This window comes from Mustela lutreola, chromosome 3 (genome assembly GCF_030435805.1).
Source record: "Mustela lutreola isolate mMusLut2 chromosome 3, mMusLut2.pri, whole genome shotgun sequence".
NCBI classification, from domain to species: Eukaryota; Metazoa; Chordata; class Mammalia; order Carnivora; family Mustelidae; genus Mustela; species Mustela lutreola.
The window spans coordinates 26,064,584-26,087,091 of NC_081292.1; the positions used below are offsets into that span (position 1 = coordinate 26,064,584).

Here is a 22,508-nt window from a genome sequence, read left to right on the forward strand (position 1 = left end):
ATCTTTGGTGCAAAGTAGTGGTTTATTAAAGCACAGGGACAGGACCCATGGGCATAAAGAGATGCTGCATTGGGCTTGTGAGAGGCAGTGGGTTATATACTGTGAGGTTAGGGGAGGTAAGGAAAAAGGGAGGTTTCAAAAGAACTTTCATATGCTGAAGAGGACCTACATGATCCCTGAGGCCTTGAGGTCTTGAGGTCTTGCCATTATCAGGTTGAGATTGTTTATCCCCTCTAGCAAGGTATTAACATAAAATGGGAGATTACTGGAAGAATGTCACACCTGTCCCACCCAGGAGTGAAAGGAAGATTGTAGGGTGTCAACTTCTGCTTTGGTCTCAGCTTGCCTTCTGTTCCTGTCAATAGTTCTTTGTTCAAAAGCTCATGCTCTTTCTCTTTTTTCCTGTATTCTATACTGCTTTCTGCTTTGGGCAGATTTCTACACCTCTTTTCTCTACATTTGACCTTGCCTTATTTTTTTCTTGCATTTTGCCCACTCCATACTCTGCTGCTGTTGCTACACTATGGCTTGTCCCTGTGCACAATTCCCTGCCACGTGCCTGCTAGTCGCTGTGACCACGAGGCTTTTCCCAGCGGACCTCCACTGACCATCTGTCTCTTCTCTTAGGTTTCACATCCTGTTGGGGAGTCTGTTCCCATACTTTTGGAATGATAAATTTGGACAGTTTCAACGCTATATGAGAGAGAAAGGAGCTGCTTCAGAATATGTTATAAGTAGGGTCACCTTCAGGGAAGTCCTTTCAGAGAACAATCAGTAACCACATTTTTATGTTCTCCTTTGTTCTAAGGGCCCCTCCTAACTGCCTCCATCACACTTCAGATGGAGGGACCAGCTAAAATGCTTCTGGGTACTTTACTTTTTAATCCTTTATGGCCTATTACTCAGTTGCTAGTTTTATGACTGATTACCTCTTTTAATGAGAATTAGACTGAAGTGCACAAATACTTGTCTAAAACAATATGAGTCCATGACATATTAAGGATTTCTGTCAGAGATTTTCCATATTTCCGGGACCTTCTCTAAGATACTCTCTATTCTATCTTTTAAAATATGGTAATTTAAGTGGCTATTATGCACATAATTTTATTTTTGAAATACATAATAACCCTACAGGAAACCTAATTATGAGTCATTGTAACAAAGAGGAGTAAATAATCCGAATGAAAATGGTCTCCTTTGAAAGCTTTTTAGGAAACAAAATGAAATTCTATGAAGGAAGAAAATCTAATTTTATATGACAGAGTTTTTTTGTTGTTTTTTTTTTTTTGCATGCAAATAACACATTTTGGCAATTTCACATAAAAATATTTCTCTTAACTGGATATTTGTAGTAATGTGTGATTCCTAGGCCAATTTATAAATATTTCCTATTCTGTTTGGGTTACATCAAATTATTTTAAAAATGCCAATGAATAAAAATAGTGTCTGGAGCAATAGCTTTTAAAAATTTTGCAAGGTAAAACAGAAAGAAACAAGTAAGCAACACAGAATATAAACACATGGGATAAAGTTTAAATGGAGTGATTTAGAGAAAATAAAAATATAACAGGGAATCATCAAGAATGGTCTCTATTATGTTGGAAAGTTAATACAGTATACATTTGATCTTTTTTTTTCTTTCCTGAATAATTTTCAGTAATTAAATACTCTTTGCTCCATTTTTGTTTTCCGTATGTACTTCCTGAAGGTACAGAGTAGGCTAAGGTAGCTGGGCTGCAGAGTCAAGTAGGTAAGTTCAGAATCTACGCTAGAGTTGAAACTAGATTATGCAGTACCTTATTAGTCAACACAGAAAGAAGCCATTGAAGGATATGGTCTGATTTGTGGTTGAAAAAAAATAACCTCTGGCTATAGTATGAAGGATAGTTAGTGTGGATGAAAAGACCAGTTAAAAGGGTCACCTGGGTGACTCAGTCAATGAAACATCTGCCTTCAGCTCAGGTCATGATCTCAGGGTCCTAGAATCGAGTCTCACATGAGGTCCTCTGCTCAGTGGGAGTCAGCTTCTCCCTCTCATTCTCCCTCCCTCCCCCTACCTTCAAATAAATAAACAAAATCTTAAAAAAAAAAAAAAAAGGAAAGATGAAGGTTTGTTGGAAGGATGAGATGATGATATGATAATTTAACGAAGATGGTGGCTATAGAGATGGAGAAACAAGAGTGAGCTTGAGGATGGCCTGGATATGGGATTACATGAAAAAGATTATGGAAATATGAAAGATACTTACCTCTAGCTTCCTGGCTTATGTAACTCCATGGTTGGTGATTTCATTTACCAATACTGGGAAATAATGGGAGAAGACCCATTTTGAGGTCCTGTTTTATAAAAAAATAACTGGAAAGTACTTTTAAAATTTAGTAAGCCTTGTGAGCCTTGGGGAGTTGCTCTTCTCTGGATTTGGTTTATTCATCTCCAAAATGAGGTGTTTACACCAAAAGACCTAATCAGTACCTACTGGAATTACAATGTTGTCATTACGATTTCAATTGTGTGTATATTTAGAGAAAAGCAGAAAATTATATACTGGAAGCGATAAGCTGAAGATTTGAATCTAATGTTAAAGGAAAAGGGATCAAAATAGATGTCTAGGAAAGGGAATGGTATAATGAAACTGTAATTTGAAGAATATTATTCTGACAGCTGGACTGAAGCAGGAGAGAAATCAACGGATGGGATATCAGAAAAGAGGCTGAATCAATGAAGGCCCAAATTGTAGTAGGAACTCTAGAATAAGGAAGATTAGAGTTTTAGACAGTGTGTAGAATGAATTAGCAGTATCTGCTAATGTAAGCCAGAAAATAAAAGAGAGAAACTAAAACTGACAATTTACATTGTTTTCAAGCCTTGAAAATGAAAATGGAGACACAAGAATGCATGTAAGGGATATTTTAGGACACTTGAAGATGATCAGTTTATCTGACATGCTGTGTGGATAGCAAAGCCATATTTCAGAAAGTAAATTACTCTTTCTAAGGAAAATTATCACTCAGTAATAGGACCAGATGTAGCTTTACCTTCAAAACATTATTAAATAACGTTTTAAAAGGACATGCAGAAATTCATTTAAAAATTATAGTTGGTACTAATAATAATCTCTACTACTTATTCTAAAACTTCTGTTCTTACTTGTTCTCTGATTTCATATTTTCAGCTCCATGTGGTGGCCATTTTTCAGCTCCCAGTGGATTGATTCTCTCCCCGGGATGGCCAGGATACTACAAAGACTCTTTGAATTGTGAGTGGGTGATTGAAGCTGAACCTGGACACTCTATCAAAATTACATTTGAAAGGTCTCTACAAATATTTTTCTACCTTTAAAAAACTACAGATTATCTAAAAGAATAGTTGGCATTATCCATTTTATTTACTAAATCAATGTATAATTTTAATGCAATAGTTGATTTCTGTGCCTTGAATGTTTCAGTTTGTCCCTTTGAACCTTTCAGGCTGCTTTCAAGTTAATTTTCTATTTGTTTAATGTTCTGTCAGTACTATGGAGATATGCAAAATGGACCTTTTTTGCTTTATATACATATGCTTTATATGCATATGCTTTATATACATATATGCACTACTGAGATAAGAACATGTGACCTTTAACTTAATGAGTTTACTTGTCCTGATTTTAAAAGGCCTGTGTGTTCTGCTGTATTTTGAATGGCAAAGTGCTATAAACACATTTGCATTTATATTGTAATACAGCTTAAAACACTTAAACACACCACCTGCATATCTATACCCTCAAGTCCTTCAGAAAAATGGCTATGTCAAATTAATGTGTGTTAATGATTGGCCAGTTGAGCATTTTTTTTCCTAGGAAAAATAGTTTTGTGATCAAATAATCTATGCCATGAAAGATTACAATATTAAATATTAAAAAGTTAAAAGACTAAAGCTTCCGGTCTGTGATTGGATCACTATTTACAAATTGAAATGGAAGTATGTATATAATTTCCCAATTATATTGTCAATTCCCATCATCTTTCAATCCCTTTATTTTAAAAAAGGAAACTTTATAAGCATTATATTCACATAGAAAATATAAACATAGCAGAATTATACTGATGATTGAATTTTACAAATATAACATGATCCTTCCCTAATACAAGAAGTTCTTCATTGAATTAATTTATCCATACTAGTGTTAAAACTCAAGAAGAAAACAAATTCTATTTGACAGCTGTAAAGTATTAAACATTTCACACGAGACCATCCTACCTTACTGTGGCCTATACAACTTTACTATAACTGAATTTGTATGCTATGGCTGTCTAATAAGATACCACAGGCCAAGTGGCTTAACCAACAGAAATCTATTTCCTCACAGTTCAGGAGGTTGGATGTCTGAGATCAAGGTGTCAACAGGGTTATTTCTTCTGAGGCCTTTTTCCTTGACTTAGAGTTGGCTATCTTCTCCCTATATCTTCACCTGGTCTTCTCTCAGTGTATGTCTGTTGCTGAATTTTCTCTTCTTATAAGGAGATCAGTCATGCTGGACTACCTGTATGTTCTCATTTTACCTTAATTATATCTTTAAAGGACACTTCTCTAAATATAGGCACATTCTGTGGTACTAGGGGTTAGGACTTCACATATGAATTTTAGAGGGATATAATTCAGCCCATAACAATGACTTACACATTTTTTTTTAAGTTTATATTTAGAATACTTTGGCAGAGTTTTTTGTTATGATGTTGAAATCATACCCTTTATTCAATGATATAGCCTATGTTGCCATAGCAATTTTAGTGAAAAGCATATGATGTATTCAGAATAAAATCTTCATCACATAACAGTGTTCCATGAATGTGGGACCCAAATTAACCAAACTTACTTTAATTCTATTTGGTTTGGATTATGTAATATAACATAATAATATTAATTATATCATTTAATAATTTAAAATATTATATTTATTCATGTCAATGAGAAATTTATTGCATATTTAATTTGTTAAATTTTCATCACACTTGAAGGATTAGCATGTTTTCCTATCATAACTGATTCATCTTAAATAAGTACATTATTATAGGTACAAGTACATAATTTTAATACTTCCTGTTTTGGATATAACATTATTCTGTGTGAGGTATTATGATGTTAAGACAATTGAAAATGTATTACACTCCCATACTTTATAACATCTGTCACCCATATATTTCTTACCGTATCATTACCCTTCAATATCTAAATAAAAATACTTGAGCCTCATCTTATATGCAGAGGAAAGTGGGGGCTCTCCTTAAATTTCAGAACTTCTGGGCTGCATTTGTTTACTCCTGGCTCTGAAATCCTGCTCTTAGCCTCATCTCAGTTGTGAGCTCTGGAAGCTGCTACCCTCCTCAACTCCTTATGCGGCTCCTTATTTGTATCACTGTCCATCCTTCTCACAAAAACCTTAATACAGAGGATAACCAAAGAGGATTACTGCACTGTCTTAAATTTTTCCTGGTAATCCCCATCTCAGGAATGATTGTGTGTATCTCTCCAGTGCCCTCTCTTATCCCAGACTCTTCACTGCCTCTGGCCTTGTCCACACCCAGGATCTTCAACCCTTCTTCTTCTACCTCTCAGTACTCCTTCCAGTATAAAGCAGGGTAAACTTCTACTCTTACTTTATTATGCAGAGCAGTTTAACTGTTTGTTTCTGTGAGCTTCCAAGTGGGTGATGTTGGGGATTGGGACCTGGGGTGGATTTTGTTTTTCTTTACAAACTTGCAAATTTAGATTTTGTTCCTTAATCAAAGATTAGTGTTCTCCTAAGAATTCACTGTTTCTCCACCTCCCAGCTGACTCCAGTGGTAGACAACTTTAAAAATAGCTCATTTTCATTATTTTATATTCAGTTTAAAGCCACACATAAGCATAAAATGGTATCAATAGAAAATTAGTTTAAGTTTTATTAGCACAAAGTGCATTGTTTTATGAAAAAAGCATCTCCTGGTTTGCTAATGAGAGTCATTAACCATCATGAAATAAATAAATAACACATGATATCTCTGAGCCCTAAGTAGGTGATCTAGAGTTGCCAACTCAAGAAGCAGATTGCAAAGCAGTGCTTATCATTCATAGCACCGCACTTGTGACTTTTGATTTTATACTTCTGTCTGAAGACACATTTTCTCTGTCCAAAGTTTTTAATATGTATGTTCTATCCCTACTAATAGGCAGTTACATGGGTCTCTTTGCTGCTTGCTTATTGTGGGCAGATATCTTCAGAATTCTCTAAAGTGAATTAATGTACATTCTATAACCTGTATTCTAAGTTAAACCATCCCAGACTTCCCTTCCTGATTTTAAACAAACAAACAAACAAAAAAAAAAACTCAGCAATTTTTAGAAACTGTAATGCCAGTTAAATAGACAAAAATCCCATTTAATTTTGATAAATATACTTACTTAGCACTTTTTATGCTGCTACTTTCTTATTCTCTTATCTGCTTACTGTGACACAAATCCTTTAAGGTAGGATGTAAGCAAGAGTCACACTGAAAAGTGATTTTCAATGCTAGACTTTGTGCACAGCAACAATAAACAGCCAGAACAGGCCTGCGGTGAGAAATGATTCCCAGAGTCCAAAGATTTTGTCTTCTTCCTTTGAGCACCATGGAGCCAGACTTGTCAACTGTGCCTCTTTTCTTAATCCCTAAGTCACCCTCTGAAGCAAATTATGAACCTCCTTCACCTGCTTGATACCAATGATACCGATGTGTGTATGTATATATATACACACACATACATACACACACGTATATATGAAACTATTCCTTGTTAATTAACTCAAACATGGGAAGAATCAAAAGTTAGAAATTTATTAAGAATTATATTGATGTTATTTTCACTATTTTAGAATAGACAGGGCATAGCTATATTGGTATATTTCTTTTGAATTCTACTTTTTATAACTAAAATTAATGAAGTCTCTGTTCTTAAAAAAATGTTCTCAACGGAAAAGTTTGGGGGCTTGAGTCCTCTACCTTTCCCTCCTATATACACACACATAACACACACACACCCCCATAAGATTCTTGAGTTGGAGCTATTTGAAAGGAAAATTATATAAATACCCTCCTACATTTCTTCTTTTCTAAAGATCCTTTAAGGGTATGAGATTTTGCTTTAGGCTTGTCCATATCCCATGTGTTTTGTCAGAAAATTGATTCCTTTAAAATAATACACCTCTTAAAGAGCCATCACATGGTTAGGAGTAGCTCAGTCACAAAACAGTGAGCAAGGAACTTGCTCAAGTTAAAAAATAAACACGAGGTTTATCCATTAGGTTAGAGGTATAAAATAGTCACCTTGAAATTAGAAATATGCACATCTGTCACTTCTTTGTTTACTGATCCTATAATATCTTTGTGTTTCATTTCTCTTATAAGATTGTTTTAAAAATAAGATATCCTCTTTGAAGTATTGAATAAGAATTATGACTTGAAAAACTTAATTCCCTTCTGATTTCCAACCAAGCTCTTGTAAGAACACTGATTGCTAGCTCTTTAATAGTTTCTGTCATTCTGAGAATGCTTTTTCATAGAATTTGGTTCCAAATAAGGCACTGTGTTTTTTACTGAATTATGTCACTTGCTTTCTTGTACCCAGGAATAATTTAAACTAATTGGGTTAAAATGAAATTTTAAGTAAATACTATAATGAAGATAGCATAGCCATTTTCCTATATTCTCAAATATAACAGTTGACTAGATTTAATCTACAGGGGTAAAAAGCAAAAACAAAAACAAACAAAAACTAAAAAACATCACAAATATATTAGCCACTATTTGGCTCCTTGAAATTGTCTAAAATACCTTAAGTCAATGAAGTCTGAAGAAATTGAATTTCCTATCAAACACAAAGCAAAATAATAATGCCAAAGAACATATGTGGTTTTTAAACTGCTTATCTCTTACATAGCTGAAAAGTTTACAAGTCTTATTTTCAGACCTGCAGAGGAATTTTGCTTTGTTTCTTCCAACAGTTTCTCAATTTTCTCAATATTTGGCAGTTTCTAAATGAACTCATTTACTGTCAGGGACTGCCTCCAGCCGGGAAAGTCCCCGCCATTACAAGAAGGTGCTTGGCTCACTGCTAGCAAAACATGCTGCAAGTATACAATGAACTTTCTGGTGAAGCCCGCCTAAAGGAGGACATAGTTATTGGCTGTATCAAATTTAATCAGCATAGTAACAGGACTCTCATTGGCTCTCCCCATTGCTTGACCCCTTATTGGTCACCCTGCTGTATATAAGCTAAGGAAGTTGATTAAATAAACGGAAATGAAGCATTAACACCATACCAGGCTCATTGTCGTCCTTGCGGGCCGAGGGCGACAATTTACTATTAGTCATCCTAAGCCCATTCTCTTATCCCTTTTCCTGTCCTCAAGTCCTAGGCCATAACTATCAGTATCACTCTTCCAGATAGCCACTTTTTTTTTTAACTTTTAAATTAATGAGGACTATTTCAATTTGGTCAGAATGACTTTGGATTACATCAAGAATGTTTTTAAAAGAACAAAAGCTGAGTAAGATTAGGCTCAATTTCATTTTTAATATCGTCTCCTGGTTCCACAGCATTTGTTTATGATAAACAATAAATTTAATGTCATAAACAAATGAATACTAGATTGAGGCAGTTTATGAGAGATGTATATGACTATCTTGAAACACAAAATGAAAGAAAGTAAAATTATTGTGTAAACCTAATTCATTTCCCTTGTTACTCTAATGTATTTTTATAGTTCCTTAGGGTAAATCTGTAATCATTTTCTTTTTAAGGGTTCACTCCTACTGAACAGTGTTCTCTATATCACCCGTTAATGTTGCTATTCTATTAAGAATTGTCTCTTTATGTTTCAATTCAAAGTAATCTCTGACTCTTCTGTGCATTTTAATTTGGTTATTATCAGCTGACTAACTATCCAAGTGAAACTCCAATTTTAATACTCCAATAGACTGACTACAAAACAACCAAATAATGGATTCACAATGTACAATCGTCTGATCATTTACTTAAAGGACATAATGTGTTCCTATACATTTCCTATTCTAAATTTTATTTTTGGAAAAGTTATTTTTAGACCAATGCAATATATTCCATATTGCAAAATAAAAACCAAGATAAGCTTATAAAATTCATTCATTTTAATAAGTATATTGCTTAACAGGGTGTAAAAGTGGTACAGATTGAAACATATTTCAATTGCACTTTTTAAATAGCATTTAAAATGCTATTTTATTAATAATATTATATGCATGTTAAAAGTGGCTTTGTGTTGATTGCATTTATAAAATATGCATCTTTTAAGAGAATCAAAAACATTAGCAGTAAATACCACCAAAAATCTAAAAATAAAACCAGCCAGTGTAGCATAGCATAGTATAGTGGTTAGGGATGGAAAGACTTGATTTAAACTATTTAAGTTCTTCAGGCCTCAGTTTTCTTATCTGAAAAATGAGTATGATAATAGGTGCTAACTTAAGGGTTAGTATGAGCTTTGGATAAATGAATATAGATAAAATATTTATCAGAGCAAGCACTTAGTGAACATCAACTACATCATTGTTATTATCATTACCTACTTATAATTAGGATCACTATTTTGAAATGAAACTGTACCAAGTTTTTAATGGCCAAAGTAGATTTGTCCAAAAAATAAAAAAAAAAAAAGACCACATTTTAAAGCAGAAGTCAGATTTGAAATATATATACAAGTAAGATGAGAATCTGATTAATAGATTAAAGATAAGTATGAATCACGTAGTTTTCCATACAAGGAAGAAGGTAAAAGAAAGGTGACTCCCAAAATGCTTGGTTAATGAAAAAAACATTTGTTTACTGAGGATACTCCATATTTGAAAGAAAACTTATTTATAAACAACAAATATATACACATACCTCTTTAATGATAATTTTCCATAAGAATAAGAGTTTACAACTTAGGTATTTGCACATGATGAGGTCTTATATGATATGTATAATATTAGATAAGCTAAAGAAAAATTATAATATAAAATTGTAAAAAGTTTAGTCATTTAAATAGCAATCTAAATTATTATTTCTCTTATAATGTTATCCTAATAAATATATTTTCACATGTGTCTCTTAATCCTAGATTTCAGACTGAACTGAATTATGATGTTCTGGAAGTACATGATGGACCAAATCTTCTGTCACCCTTGCTTGGATCCTACAATGGTACACAAGTGCCCCAGTTTCTATTCAGTAGCAGTAATTTTATATACCTTCTATTTACAACAGACAACAGCCGTTCTAATAACGGTTTCAAGATTCATTATGAAAGTAAGTAAAGCCAAAATATTCCCTATTCTCTCTTCCCTACATTTGGTATTATAATTGTATAACTAAAAGAACTCCAAGATTTATTAAGATAAAATTTCTTGACTGATGACAATGCTAATGTTTTGCAAGGTATGTGTTTTAGTAAATTCTGCAAAAGATTTTCCACAATATCTATCTAACAACATCACAAAAGGAAATACTAGGGAAATCTCAGAAGTAGCAGACAACAAATTTTAAACAATTAGTTCATATAGTAGTTTTTTTAAAAATTTATTTGACAGAGATCACAAGTAGGCAGAGAGGTAGGCAGAGAGAAAGGAAGGGAAGCAGGCTCCCTGCTATGCAGAGAGCCGGATGTGGGACTTGATCCCAGGGTCCTGGGATCATGTCCTGAGCCAAAGGCAGAGGCTTTAACCCACTGAGTCACCAAGTTGCCCCATGTACTAGATTTTTGTGCACAATTCTGAAAAGCCATTAAAAGTAACAATCAATGTAAGATGTATATGAACATTGACAGATTCCTTTAAAACATACTTCATAAATTTATTCTTTTATATTTTACTCACATTAATTGCACACACTTTCCATTTAAAACATTCAGTTTCAATAGATTGATTTGATTCAGATCAATAGATTTGTTCAATGGGCTCATGGGCTTTTAAAACCATAATAAACATATATTCATTACTCTTTTAAAGATTGTATTGTCTATAATATTATTTAATTATATTAACTTCTCTTTTTAGTTAGTGCTTTATGGCATGGGAGTATATTTCCTAAACATTATTGTAAAATATAACAAGAAATTAACACACACTCAGGAATTCAAATGAACTGAAGAGCCTTAGTTGAGATTTTTAGTTTATGTATGTGTTGAAGTTGAGTCAGAGTAGTCATTTTTTGAAATATGTTTCAAAATTAATTCTTATCAGCAATTAATTTTTATCAATATGTTACAGAAGGGCAGGCACTTTTCCTTTAATCCATTGCTATATTCTATACCTAACAAATCACATTCAGTCCCACTCCAACCAAGGTGTGTGGTCTTGATCTCATGTCAGACATAAGACAATTTTAAGAATTAAGTAAAATCACACATGCAATGTGTTTTTATAATAGTTAACATGCAGTAAGTAATCATTGAATAATAGCTCATATTTTTTTCTTTGAAAATTAATCAGACGAGGAATTAAAATGAGGAGTAAAGCTCAAATGTATCTTTATTATAAACGAAATTATTCAGACACTTGTTAAAACAATAGATCAGTCTTTTACTATACTGGGGTTTCCTATAAAGTGAGAAAGATTGAGCTCAACTCTGACTACAAGTGGAACTTTATAGCCAAGGAGCAGAGTGTTGGGGGTCAGGGGCGGCAGAATCAGTGGATGGGAAATTGCTAAGGGGAGCAGAAGATTAGAGGTGGGGGATCAACTAAAGCCACCAGGCAGGATTTTTGCTGAAGGCAGGCTAGAGTGAGAAGATATTGAGGGTGGGGAATAAGGAATTTGAGTAGATATCAAGGGAGGGGGACTTTCAGTAAACTGACCCAGGAGGATTGCTGCTAAAACTGGACTATATGGGCTACCCGTGAGGTCCAGTTAAAAGGATTCAGAGGAGCCTGACTAAGTTTATTCAAGATAGAGCGTCTTTGTCACAGTCAGAGAGTTTGTCACCCATAGACTTTTGGTAATGGTGGAAGTTACCATTGGAGGCTAATGATGAAAAAGGCAGAGTGGAGGCTGAGTGGTAGAGAGGCTATGGTTGATCAAAGACACACTGAATGTTGGTTTGGGTCAAATCTGGCTCAAAGACAGTAAAGTTCTATTTAAATTCAATGATAAGAGATTGCTTTCTCTCATTTTTATTCTATTTAACATTGTGATTTGATTACTACTGTGAAATAATCTCTAACATCACAAGCCGCTTCTTTTCAGGAACACAAAGAAGCAAAGACCTCTTTTTTGTTGTTGCTACTTAGTGAATTCCCCAGCTGGAGGTAACCAAACTATCTTTTTTTTAAATGAGCCATTCACAAACCCCCAAATCAGTAGAATGAAATTTTAATTATTATACTAATTAAAACTTTAAATATGTACTTGGTATTTAGTGAATTTTTTTCTTTCTTTCTTTTTTTTTTTTCCAAATTAAATCCATTAAAAAAGAAGACTTGATTTTTCTGGGAGACCAAAATGTGATGGGAAGGATTATTTGTACGGCTACCACTGTTTGCACTCCAGATTTTCATTGCAACCCTTTCCTGGGGTGCTATTTACCCAACTCGAATTTCTCTCAAAACAGGGAGATTGCAAAAACCATACCAATAACATAAGATTCATAGTTTTCAAAATATATTAGAAATAATAATAATAACAACATGGACTAGAATTTAGGAACATAACCCATTTTTTGTTTCAGTACAGTTATTTTCCCCTCCCACTCCCAAGAAAAAGTTCTGTTCATTATGTTGTACTTTTTAAAATACAAATATAGTTAAGTCTTCTTGGAAATATAAATATTATATAAAATAATAGAATTATAAATGGATATGGAACAAATTTGTAGACACAGATAGCCATCTCCAGAGACCTAATTTTTGTATGCATGTATATATATATATTTTTTTTTTTTTCAACTATGGGAAATGGAAGACATCCAAGAGAAGGTACTATTTAAATAATGGTTGTTGTATTTAAAGTCAATACATATGGGAGATGTAGAGGAATCAAAGCATTTCCATTACCCTGGTTTATTTGCTTATCAATAATTATGAAATATCTTCTTAGACTTATTCTGTGACTATAGATGTATACAGTACATAAAAAGACATGAAATACATTATCTTACTTTATCTTTCAGTTGTAGAGACAAGGACAAATGAAATAACTAACCTTGTACTACTATTCACTGACCTTTACTCGGAATAATCTGAAACTATTAAAATCACTTTTGGAGAATTACATTTGTTTGATTTTGTTTTTACCATGATTTACCTTTTATGTGACTACTTCAAGCCCACACTTCCCTGATTTCTTAAGATTTCACTAAAAAATAGGAGTTTGGGATAAAGAAAAGTTATTTATGGGCTAAGCATCATGACTGGAAAGAGAGGGGATCTAAGCTTATCTGGTAAAAATTGAGAAGATTTTATAAAGTAAAGGGATGATTGAGTATATTTGTGGCAGTGAAATAAAATATAAAACTAATATGGAAACTTAACTTGACTGGTAGGAAAGATGACTACTGAGAAATAGTGGAAATTACAAATAGTATAGTTCAGTTTGGAAGTCTTGAATCTCTAGGTGATAACTTTGAACTTGGTGCCATGAAAAGTAGGGTACAAAAACAATGAAATATCATATTTTAGGGATATATGTGTCCAAAATTATATCAAGATAGATTGGAGATGAAAGGTACTAAAGAGAGGGCAGACATCATTGTTTGTATTACAGAATTGAAGTGATGAAGGCCTTGGGTAGGGTAAGAGAAGTAAATGACATGGTGCTTTTCAATGAGGACAGATTTCAGACATATTTTATGGGGGAAAAAACACAATATGAGAGGGATACAAAGATGAACAAAGATCTCAAAGCCTTGGATACCTAGAAGACAAATGGTCACATTGCGAAGAAGAATATAGCATATTAAAGTAATTGTGTTGAAAAAAAATAGAAAAAATAATAAAGTAATTGTGTTGAAGATAAGATTTTGTTATTTTTAGTTTCTAATTAAAAACAACAGTTAAATGAAATGGATAAGCTTGATAAATATATTTAAAAATGTATAATTTGTCTCTTTATAAATTGAACTACAATGTTTTTAGTATTTTGTTTAGCTTTGTTTTAAAATTGGATAGCAAATACAAATAAATAGTTTATCTTGTGAATGTGATTTACTCAGATGTAATTTGGAAATGCTAATTATTATATTTTTGGAATATAAAAGCAACAGTAATTCATTGCTTAAGCCTTTTATTTGGGAAGAGGAAGGTAATTATTTATTTTACCTTATACATCAGTTCTTAATTTAGGGCATTTTTCACATCCCAGGGAATATTTGGCAGTATCTGGAGACATGGTTGTCATGACCCTAGAAGGTAGAGGTCAGGAATGCTGGTGAACGTACTGCAAAGCACAGGACAGCCCCAGGGCAAAGAAAAACTCAACAGGGCCAATGTTGGGAAACCACATCTTATCAAGGGAAGAGCATTTTCATGGTGTGGTTTCAGCTAGACATTATAAGTCACAAGGAAGGTTTTCATCAGGAGACACCGGGTACAGGGCAGACTGTTGAAAATCCCAACAAGTAGCCACTGGAGCAATTGTACTCTTTTACTTAGAAAGGTACTGGCACTCATACTTTCATATATCCGTACATATTTATACCTACACAATTTTTTAAAGATTTATTTATTTGAGAGAGAGAGAGAGAGAAAACAAGGGGCAGGGCAGAGGAAAAGGGAGAGAGGGAGGGAGAGAATCCCAAGCAGACTCCCCATTGAGCCCAGAGCCTTACCTGAGGCTCGATCCCAGGACCCTGAGATCATGACCTGAGCCAAAATCAAAAGTCAGCCTCTTTACTGACTCAGCCACCCAGGTGCCCCTTTATCTATATAATTTATACCAGTATAAAGTTTGATAATTATACGTTTTCATCAGGTTCTTACATAACTAAGTGATCTGAACATGGGCTTTGTGAGTAAAAAATGTCAAAAATTTGTTAAGACATTTGCTGGTTGTTTAAATAAAGCTATGGGCACCTTAACATATTTGTGAAAATCATAGCTCACAGTCCTTTCAAGAAATAGGAATCCATTTTGGCAAATTTGAAACCATCAAACTTACTCTCTATCATTTTCTCTTTGTTTTCTAGGTGTTACAGTGAACACTTATTCTTGCCTGGACCCTGGCATTCCTGTACACGGCCGTCGCTATGGTCACGATTTCTCCATAGGTTCTACTGTTTCCTTTAGTTGTGATCCGGGATACAGGCTGAGCCATGAAGAGCCTCTTCTGTGTGAAAAAAACCACTGGTGGAGTCATCCACTCCCAACCTGTGATGGTAAGAATGAATTCAGTTTGCAAATAAGCTGATTTGTAAACCAAAAAGAAGTTAATGCAGTATTTATAAAATGTGAGGCTTAATACAACTATAAATATTTCATATTTTAAGTTATCTTGAATTTTGGTAACTTTCTTATTAGACCATTAATAAAGAAAATTTAAAAATGTATTATTTGTCAACAATACTTCAAAAAAAAAAAAAAAAAGATTGACAACCAGCCAAACTTACCCTATGCCTAAAGATGGTACCTATAGTTTCAAAATGTGCTGAGGTAACCAGTTTAAGTGCATATTGTGTACTTGGACCTTTGACAAAGCAGGATTGAAAAATGTCAGATTGGTATCAAGGAATGCACAGAAAGGATAGAACATTACCTCCAAAACTGAAAGGCAAAATGTATCAGTCCAAATTCTACCTAGATACATAGCACTATGACAAGGTGCCCAGATGGCCCTGTGGTGGTAAATTCTTGGTTGTGATGAATATTCTACCAGTGTCCTTACCTCCTCTTTGTTTCAATGAAAAGTAAGTCAGAAACCCTTCATTTTTCAGAAAACTCATGTGAAAATACAGTGGAAAAAACTGCTTCCGTAAGTTTGAATAGGGCTTTCATACTTGCTTTGTCACAAAACACACACAACATAAGTCTATGCATTATCTGATCCTGGGCTTTACTTTTTAGTTATAACACTATTTCCAAGTTCTGCACTTATTCTTGTTCAAAGGGGAAGATCATGTTATGATTAAATTTTCAAATACTGTCATTGCCATCATTTTTTCAGCTTCAGGCCAATTTGTTTTTGTAACAAGGTTTAAAGGAATCATCAGCATGTCTTCCTTGTATGTGGTACAATACTATTTATAATAGTCAGCATTCTTGCGATTTTAAGTGACAGAATCCCAGCTGTAACTGGTTTTAAAAAATAAAAGAGGAATTTATTGTTTATTCAACCCTTAGAAAAGGCAGGGATGGTGTACTTCTCATTGCTAATTATAACATGAATTCAAACCTTTTAAAGGCTCTATCCATTTTCTACCTGTGTCTTGACATAATTCTCTTAATTGCAGCCAGGCTGGCTCTCCACCAGGCAGTGGAGAATACAGTCGTAGGAACATACAGACTTATAGTCTCATATTTCCAGGTTCAGATAAGAATTTGAGTTCTTCCATGTTCCAAGTAGAAAAATCACAGGAAAGTTTTCTGATTAGTACATACCTGAACCAGTTAGTGTAGTAAAGGAGAACAGCCCACTACAATTATCCTGGACATATGTCCAGGTCATATGTCCTTTCATTTCTATGTTGAGACTAAAGATAGTGTTGGTGTATAGCTGTTTAGTTAATGGATATTCTGTGCTACTTGGAATATGTGACTGAAAGATGATATATTATCCTTTTTACTACCAGTTCTGTCAGATGGAAGGAGTACTTTGAATTCAGTTCTCTTTTCTGTATACTTAAGTTTCTGAGTATTTAAATTCATCTTGTTTCACTATTGACCAAGGAAGCTTGAACCTCAAGTCAGAAATGGTTTAGTTAGATTCTGTGCTATTTAGTACATTTGATTTGTCTGTCTTTTTTTTTTTCGCTCTTTAAAAAAAAAATTTACTAATTTTGAGAGAGAAAAAGACTGTGTGCATGTAAGCAGGGAGAGGGGCAAAGAGAGAGAGAGAGAAAGAAAGAAACTTAAGCAGACTCCATGCTGAGCTTAGAGTTCAATGCGGGCTCAGTCTCATGACCCATGAGATCATGACCTGAGCTGAAACCGAGTCCCACCCTTAACCTACTAAACCACAGAGGCACCCCTCATACCCTATCTTTTGTGACAGAGTAACACTTCTCATACCACTTATGCTTTTCCTTATAGTATTTTCCACTCCCTAATACCTTTATGTATTTACTGTTCACTTTTCTACCAGGATGTCAGTTCTATATGGCAGGAACTTTGTTAAGTTTACTATTATGTCCTCAGTGCCAAGAGCAGATCCTGTCACACAGCTGGTACTCAATAAATTTGTATTGAGTGAAAGAATAAATGAAATATACTTCCCAGTCTTTTGGGAATACTTATTGTATTTTTATTTTACATATATAGTATCTTGTCCTTGGTCTTCATTCACCTTTTTATTCCCCTCACACTAGAAAGTCCTCCACCTCCCCTCACCTGAATCAAAATTTTAGTCAGTTTTTAAAAGTTGTTGACTCATTATGCTTTCCCTGGATAAAGCATCTGGGGCAAAATTTCTACTTTTCATTTTTCTTCCTTTTTAAAAATTTATGTATTTGACAGAGAGAGAGAGAGAGATCACAAGTAGGCAAAGCAGGAGGCAGAGAAAGAGAGGGAAGCAAGCTCCCTGCTGAACAGAGAGCCCAGTGAGGGGCTCAATATGAGGACCCGGGATCATGACCTGAGCCGAAGGCAGAGGCTTTAACCCACTGAGCCACCCAGGCACCCAAAATCTCTACTTTTCTTAGACCCTGTAGCTCCTTGCTTGTTATAGCATCTTTTGCTAACTTATAACGTCCTTTTTATTCACTAAATCAATATTCGTTAATTTTACTATAGAGGCACTAAAGAAATATTATTGAACATGAAAAAGCACTATTTATATTCTCCTTGAACTAGTGGAGCAGATAATAGTTATACTCATTTTCTTATTTTCCTTATTATATTCCTTTTTTAAAAAACTATTTTATTTATTTTATAAGTAGGCAGAGAGGCAGGCAGAGAGAAAGAGAGAGAGAGAGAGGAGGAAGCAGGCTCCCTGCTGAGCAGAGAGCCCAATGCGGACTCAATCCCAGGACCTTGAGATCATGACCTGAGCTGAAGGCAGAGGCTTTAACCCACTGAACCACCCAGGCACCCCTATATTCTTGAGGTTAAGAACCACATGATCTTCTTGTTTCTTTAACATATATTTTTTTAAAAGACCTCTTCCTACCCATCAGAGATTTTCTTAAAACACACATTGGGACACCTGGGTAGCTCAGTCGGATAAGTATCTGCCTTCAGTTCAGGTCATGATTCCAGGGTCCTGGGATCGAGCCCCACATAGGGCTTCCTGCTGATCCTGCTTCTCCCTTTCCCTCTGCCTGCTACTTCCCCTGCTTGTGCTCCCTCTCTTTCTTTCTGCCAAATAAATTAATAAAATCTTAAAAAGAAAAATAAAGAGTAGTGTATAGGTCAAAAATCACAGCCAATTGATGTTGTCTGTGTACTGAAGATGTAATTGTGGTTGTCACATCAGTACTAGGGGTAAATTTGAGGTCATATGCCTGGTATGACTCAATCCTTTAGGAGCTAAGCATTGTTAATTAAGATAGCTACCCTAGTTGATAGATAGTTGGGTGGGCCATATAGTCTGAAATGCCTAAGATAAGCCCATTTTCACCTTTTTTCTTGGCACTCCAATTTCACCCTAAAATTATCCCTTTTTGTTTGATAAACAGTATAACCATTTTATCGAAGGTAGGGAGTCATTTTATGGATGTTGTGTAATGAGATTACACAACTAGCTCAGCATCGCTCAAATCATTAGAGGCAGAACCGAAAGTTGGACTGGATGTATTTAAACTCATAATTTTCCTATTTCTCCTATCTTTTAAAAATATTTGAGTCTATAGGCTAACCTAGTGAAAGAGTACATAGATTGATGTTTAGTATACAAGAGTTCAAAATAAGCAAGGGTGCATGGAACTTAAGGGTTTCTCCTATGGGTTTACAGTTCAAATTGGGGAGACCTAGAAATAGAGGAAAACAAATTTGAGATTAAAAACAAACAAACAAACAAACAAACAAAAAGTCATAATGGGATTTGTAGTAGATGGCTATTTCTGTGCTCCATTGCAGTACTCAAAATCTTTTGATGGATATTGGGTTAGAAATTGCCTATTGTTGTAGAGAGTTGAGCACTTGCCAGGTGTGTATTATTATAAATAGCAAAGTAAAATTTTGCTATTGTTTGCTAAAATTTTGCTGTTTGTAAAATTTATAGGTCTGGACAATAACATTCAAGGGTTTGGCTTTTGAGAAGACTTTACTATTTTAAAACTCTAATTGATATTTATCATGTGACAAGGTAGTGATCATCTGTGGCAAAAATCCAAGAAGGAGGAAAGATAAAGGAAACCACTTAGTAGTCAAGATCATTGCATCTCTAGCTAAGTGCCCTCAGTATTTAGGACTGTCATTGTAACTTTGCTGTGCTACTGGTCTCTATCATTTTATGTTTTCTTTGCCAGCTATTTGTTCTAAAAGAGAGTTACTGGGTATTTCATGGACATTTCATCCCTCCTTAATTTTTCTTTAGTGTTTTACTTAATACAAAATTGATAAGAACATATAAACCTATTATATCTGTTACAAAAATGTTTGCATCCCTAAAGACATATGGCATCCATTAGGAAGGTTGTTGGCATAAACTGAAATTTCTTCAGAAGAGGTGACATACAAAAAAGAAGATCCATGGCATCCTTTTTAGATACTCTCATTCTAATGAAGTTTACTGTATAAATGGCCACATATTCTGTTGAACCGAGTGAAAAAAAGTATTTTCAGAAAAATTTTCTTAATAGTCTGTATACCACTGTATCTTTTACAATATATTTGAGTTCCATTTTCTATCTTAAAGTAAAAAAAAATTCACATATAAAATTTACCTTCTTTTGTTCATCTTAATATTTTAGTCTTCTCATAACTGATTCTAATAGGCTGATTTCCTCTTATATTTTCTTAGCATTCCAATAGGAAGGAACTTTTGAGGGAAGCAAACATCGTGAGATTGGTAGAATATTCAGTAATAAGTTAACCACTTATAAAATTAATCCAACTCCAGCCTGCATTAGCATTTATCAGTATGCATTATATCAATACACATGTAAGTAATTTCTTGTGATTGTTCAAAAAGCCAGTGATATAAAGCAAACACAATTCCAAATATTTGCAATGTAAAATAATCTCATTTAGAAAGATGAAGGATTTCATTAGGTTGATGAAAATGATGCTGTGGCTGCTGATGATGGAAGACTGGTTCAATTACAGACAAAGCCATTGACAAATGAGAATTCATAAGATATAAATCAATTAAAGACAAGAATACTGACACATTTAGGTGTTAGGTGCTTAAAAAGAGGACGATTCAAATATGAAAAGATTAAATGAATCCCTGAGAAAATGAATGACACCTTTGAATATATTTTTTTAAAGATTTTATTTATTTTGAGAGAAAGGGACAGAATGAGCATGCTTGTGCAAATGGGGAGGGGCAGGTGGGTATGGAAAGATGCAGAAGTAGAAGGAGAGAGAGAATCTCCAGCAGACTCCAAGTCTGACACAGCGGTAGGGACTGGATCTTATGACCCTGAGATCATGACCTCAGCCTAAATCAAAAGTTGGATGCCCAACCAACTGACCCACCCAGGCACCCCATATCCTTTAATAATTTTCGTATAGATTGATCATTTGAGGAGGAATGCTACAAAGTAAACATAAGTAAAGGACATCATAGTATAGTATGCTATAATTTTTTGGTAGAAATTGTGAAAAAAATTAACACTTGATTTAAGAGTCAGCTTAAGATCACAGACTCTGGAACTAGACTGCTAGAGTTCCCTCTGTATTTGCCTTCTTGTCTATAAACTGTGATTAATTACAGTACTTTTCTCACTGGGTTGTTATGGAGTTAATTGAGTTAATAAAAATAAAAGTATTCAGAATAGTGCCTGTCATGCTGTAAGTTCAATGTGAGTCATTGTTATGCTTTTGCTAAGAACTAGTGAGTAGTTGCAATTTTTATTAAGATATAAAACACACATATTTTCCTATTTTTAGTTTCATCTTCCAAAAAAAACAAAACACAAGAATTACACTCTTTCCCCATAATTTACTATGAAATTCTATCTTTAAGTCCTCTTTCAAGGCCTTTATCTACTACTAATATTCTCAAATAACAAAACCCTCCACTGTGTCATAAAAATGCACTCTATATTTATCATCTGCTTATAATCAAAGCAACAACATAAAGGGTCATTAATAGTATAGTAGTTATTGGCCATTCTTCCTAAATATCTTAATGTATTCGTAGTTACCTAACTTTATTCATGTATCTGCAAAATGTCCCTTTAACAACCCACCTTTGACTCAGATGTGATAGGTATAGTTGGCAGACAGAAAATTCTCAAGGAATTCTCCAAGTACAGAAGGGAGATTTGACAGAGTAGCTTTATTCAAAAGAATGCCCAAGTGTAGGGGCACCTGGGTAGCTCAGTCGGTTAAGCATCTGTCTTCAGCTCAGGTTATAATCCCAGGGTCTGGGTTGGAGGCCCATGTCAGGCTCCCTGCTCAGCAATGAGTCTGCTTCTCTCTCTCCCTCTGCCTGCTGCTGCCCTGCTTGTACTCTCTCTTTCTCTGTCAAATAAATAAATAAAATCTTAAAAAAAAAGGAAAAAGAATGCTGAAATGTCCACAATAGCCAAACTATGGAAAAAGCCTATGTCCATCAACAGATGAAAGAAGATGTGAGATATATATATATATATGTATATATATATATATATATATATATACACACACACATATATATATACACACATATATACACACACACACACATCACATATGTGATATATATAGATATATATGAATACAGATATATATGAATACACCATCAAAACCCCCCTGAAATCTTGCCATTAGCAGATGGAGCTAAAGGGTATTATGCTAAGTGAAATAAGTCAATCAGAGAAAGACAATTATCATTTCAGAGGGTCATAGGGGAAGGGAGGGAAAAATGAAACAAGATGAAACCAGAAAGGGAGACAAACCATAAGAGACTCTTAATCTCAGGAAACAAATAGGGTTGCTGGACAGGAGGGTGGTGGGAGGGATCGGACGGCTGGACGATGGACATTGGCGAGGGTATGTGCTATGGTGAGTGCTGTGAATTTTCTAAGACAGGATCACAGACCTGTACCCCTGAAACAAATAATACATTATATGCTTTAAAAAAAAAAAAAAGAATGCTGATATGTAGAAGAGTTTTCCCTCTACAACTTGTACACATGCTGATTACACACACGTATGCATAAGAACACATGTCTGACATACTGAATAAAAACTTCACA

At 34.4% G+C, this 22,508-nt stretch overlaps 1 protein-coding gene across 2 annotated transcripts in view; it reads left to right on the forward strand.

Moving 5' to 3' along the window:
• Positions 1-22,508, forward strand: part of CSMD3 (CUB and Sushi multiple domains 3) — a 1,244,673-nt gene that overhangs the window by 824,851 nt on the left and 397,314 nt on the right. For both annotated transcript variants that reach the window (XM_059165746.1, XM_059165745.1), the window contains 3 exons: positions 3,174-3,312; positions 10,137-10,324; positions 15,195-15,383. In XM_059165746.1, the coding sequence (XP_059021729.1) occupies positions 3,174-3,312; positions 10,137-10,324; positions 15,195-15,383 (516 nt within the window). The remainder of the gene's footprint in view (positions 1-3,173; positions 3,313-10,136; positions 10,325-15,194; positions 15,384-22,508) is intronic.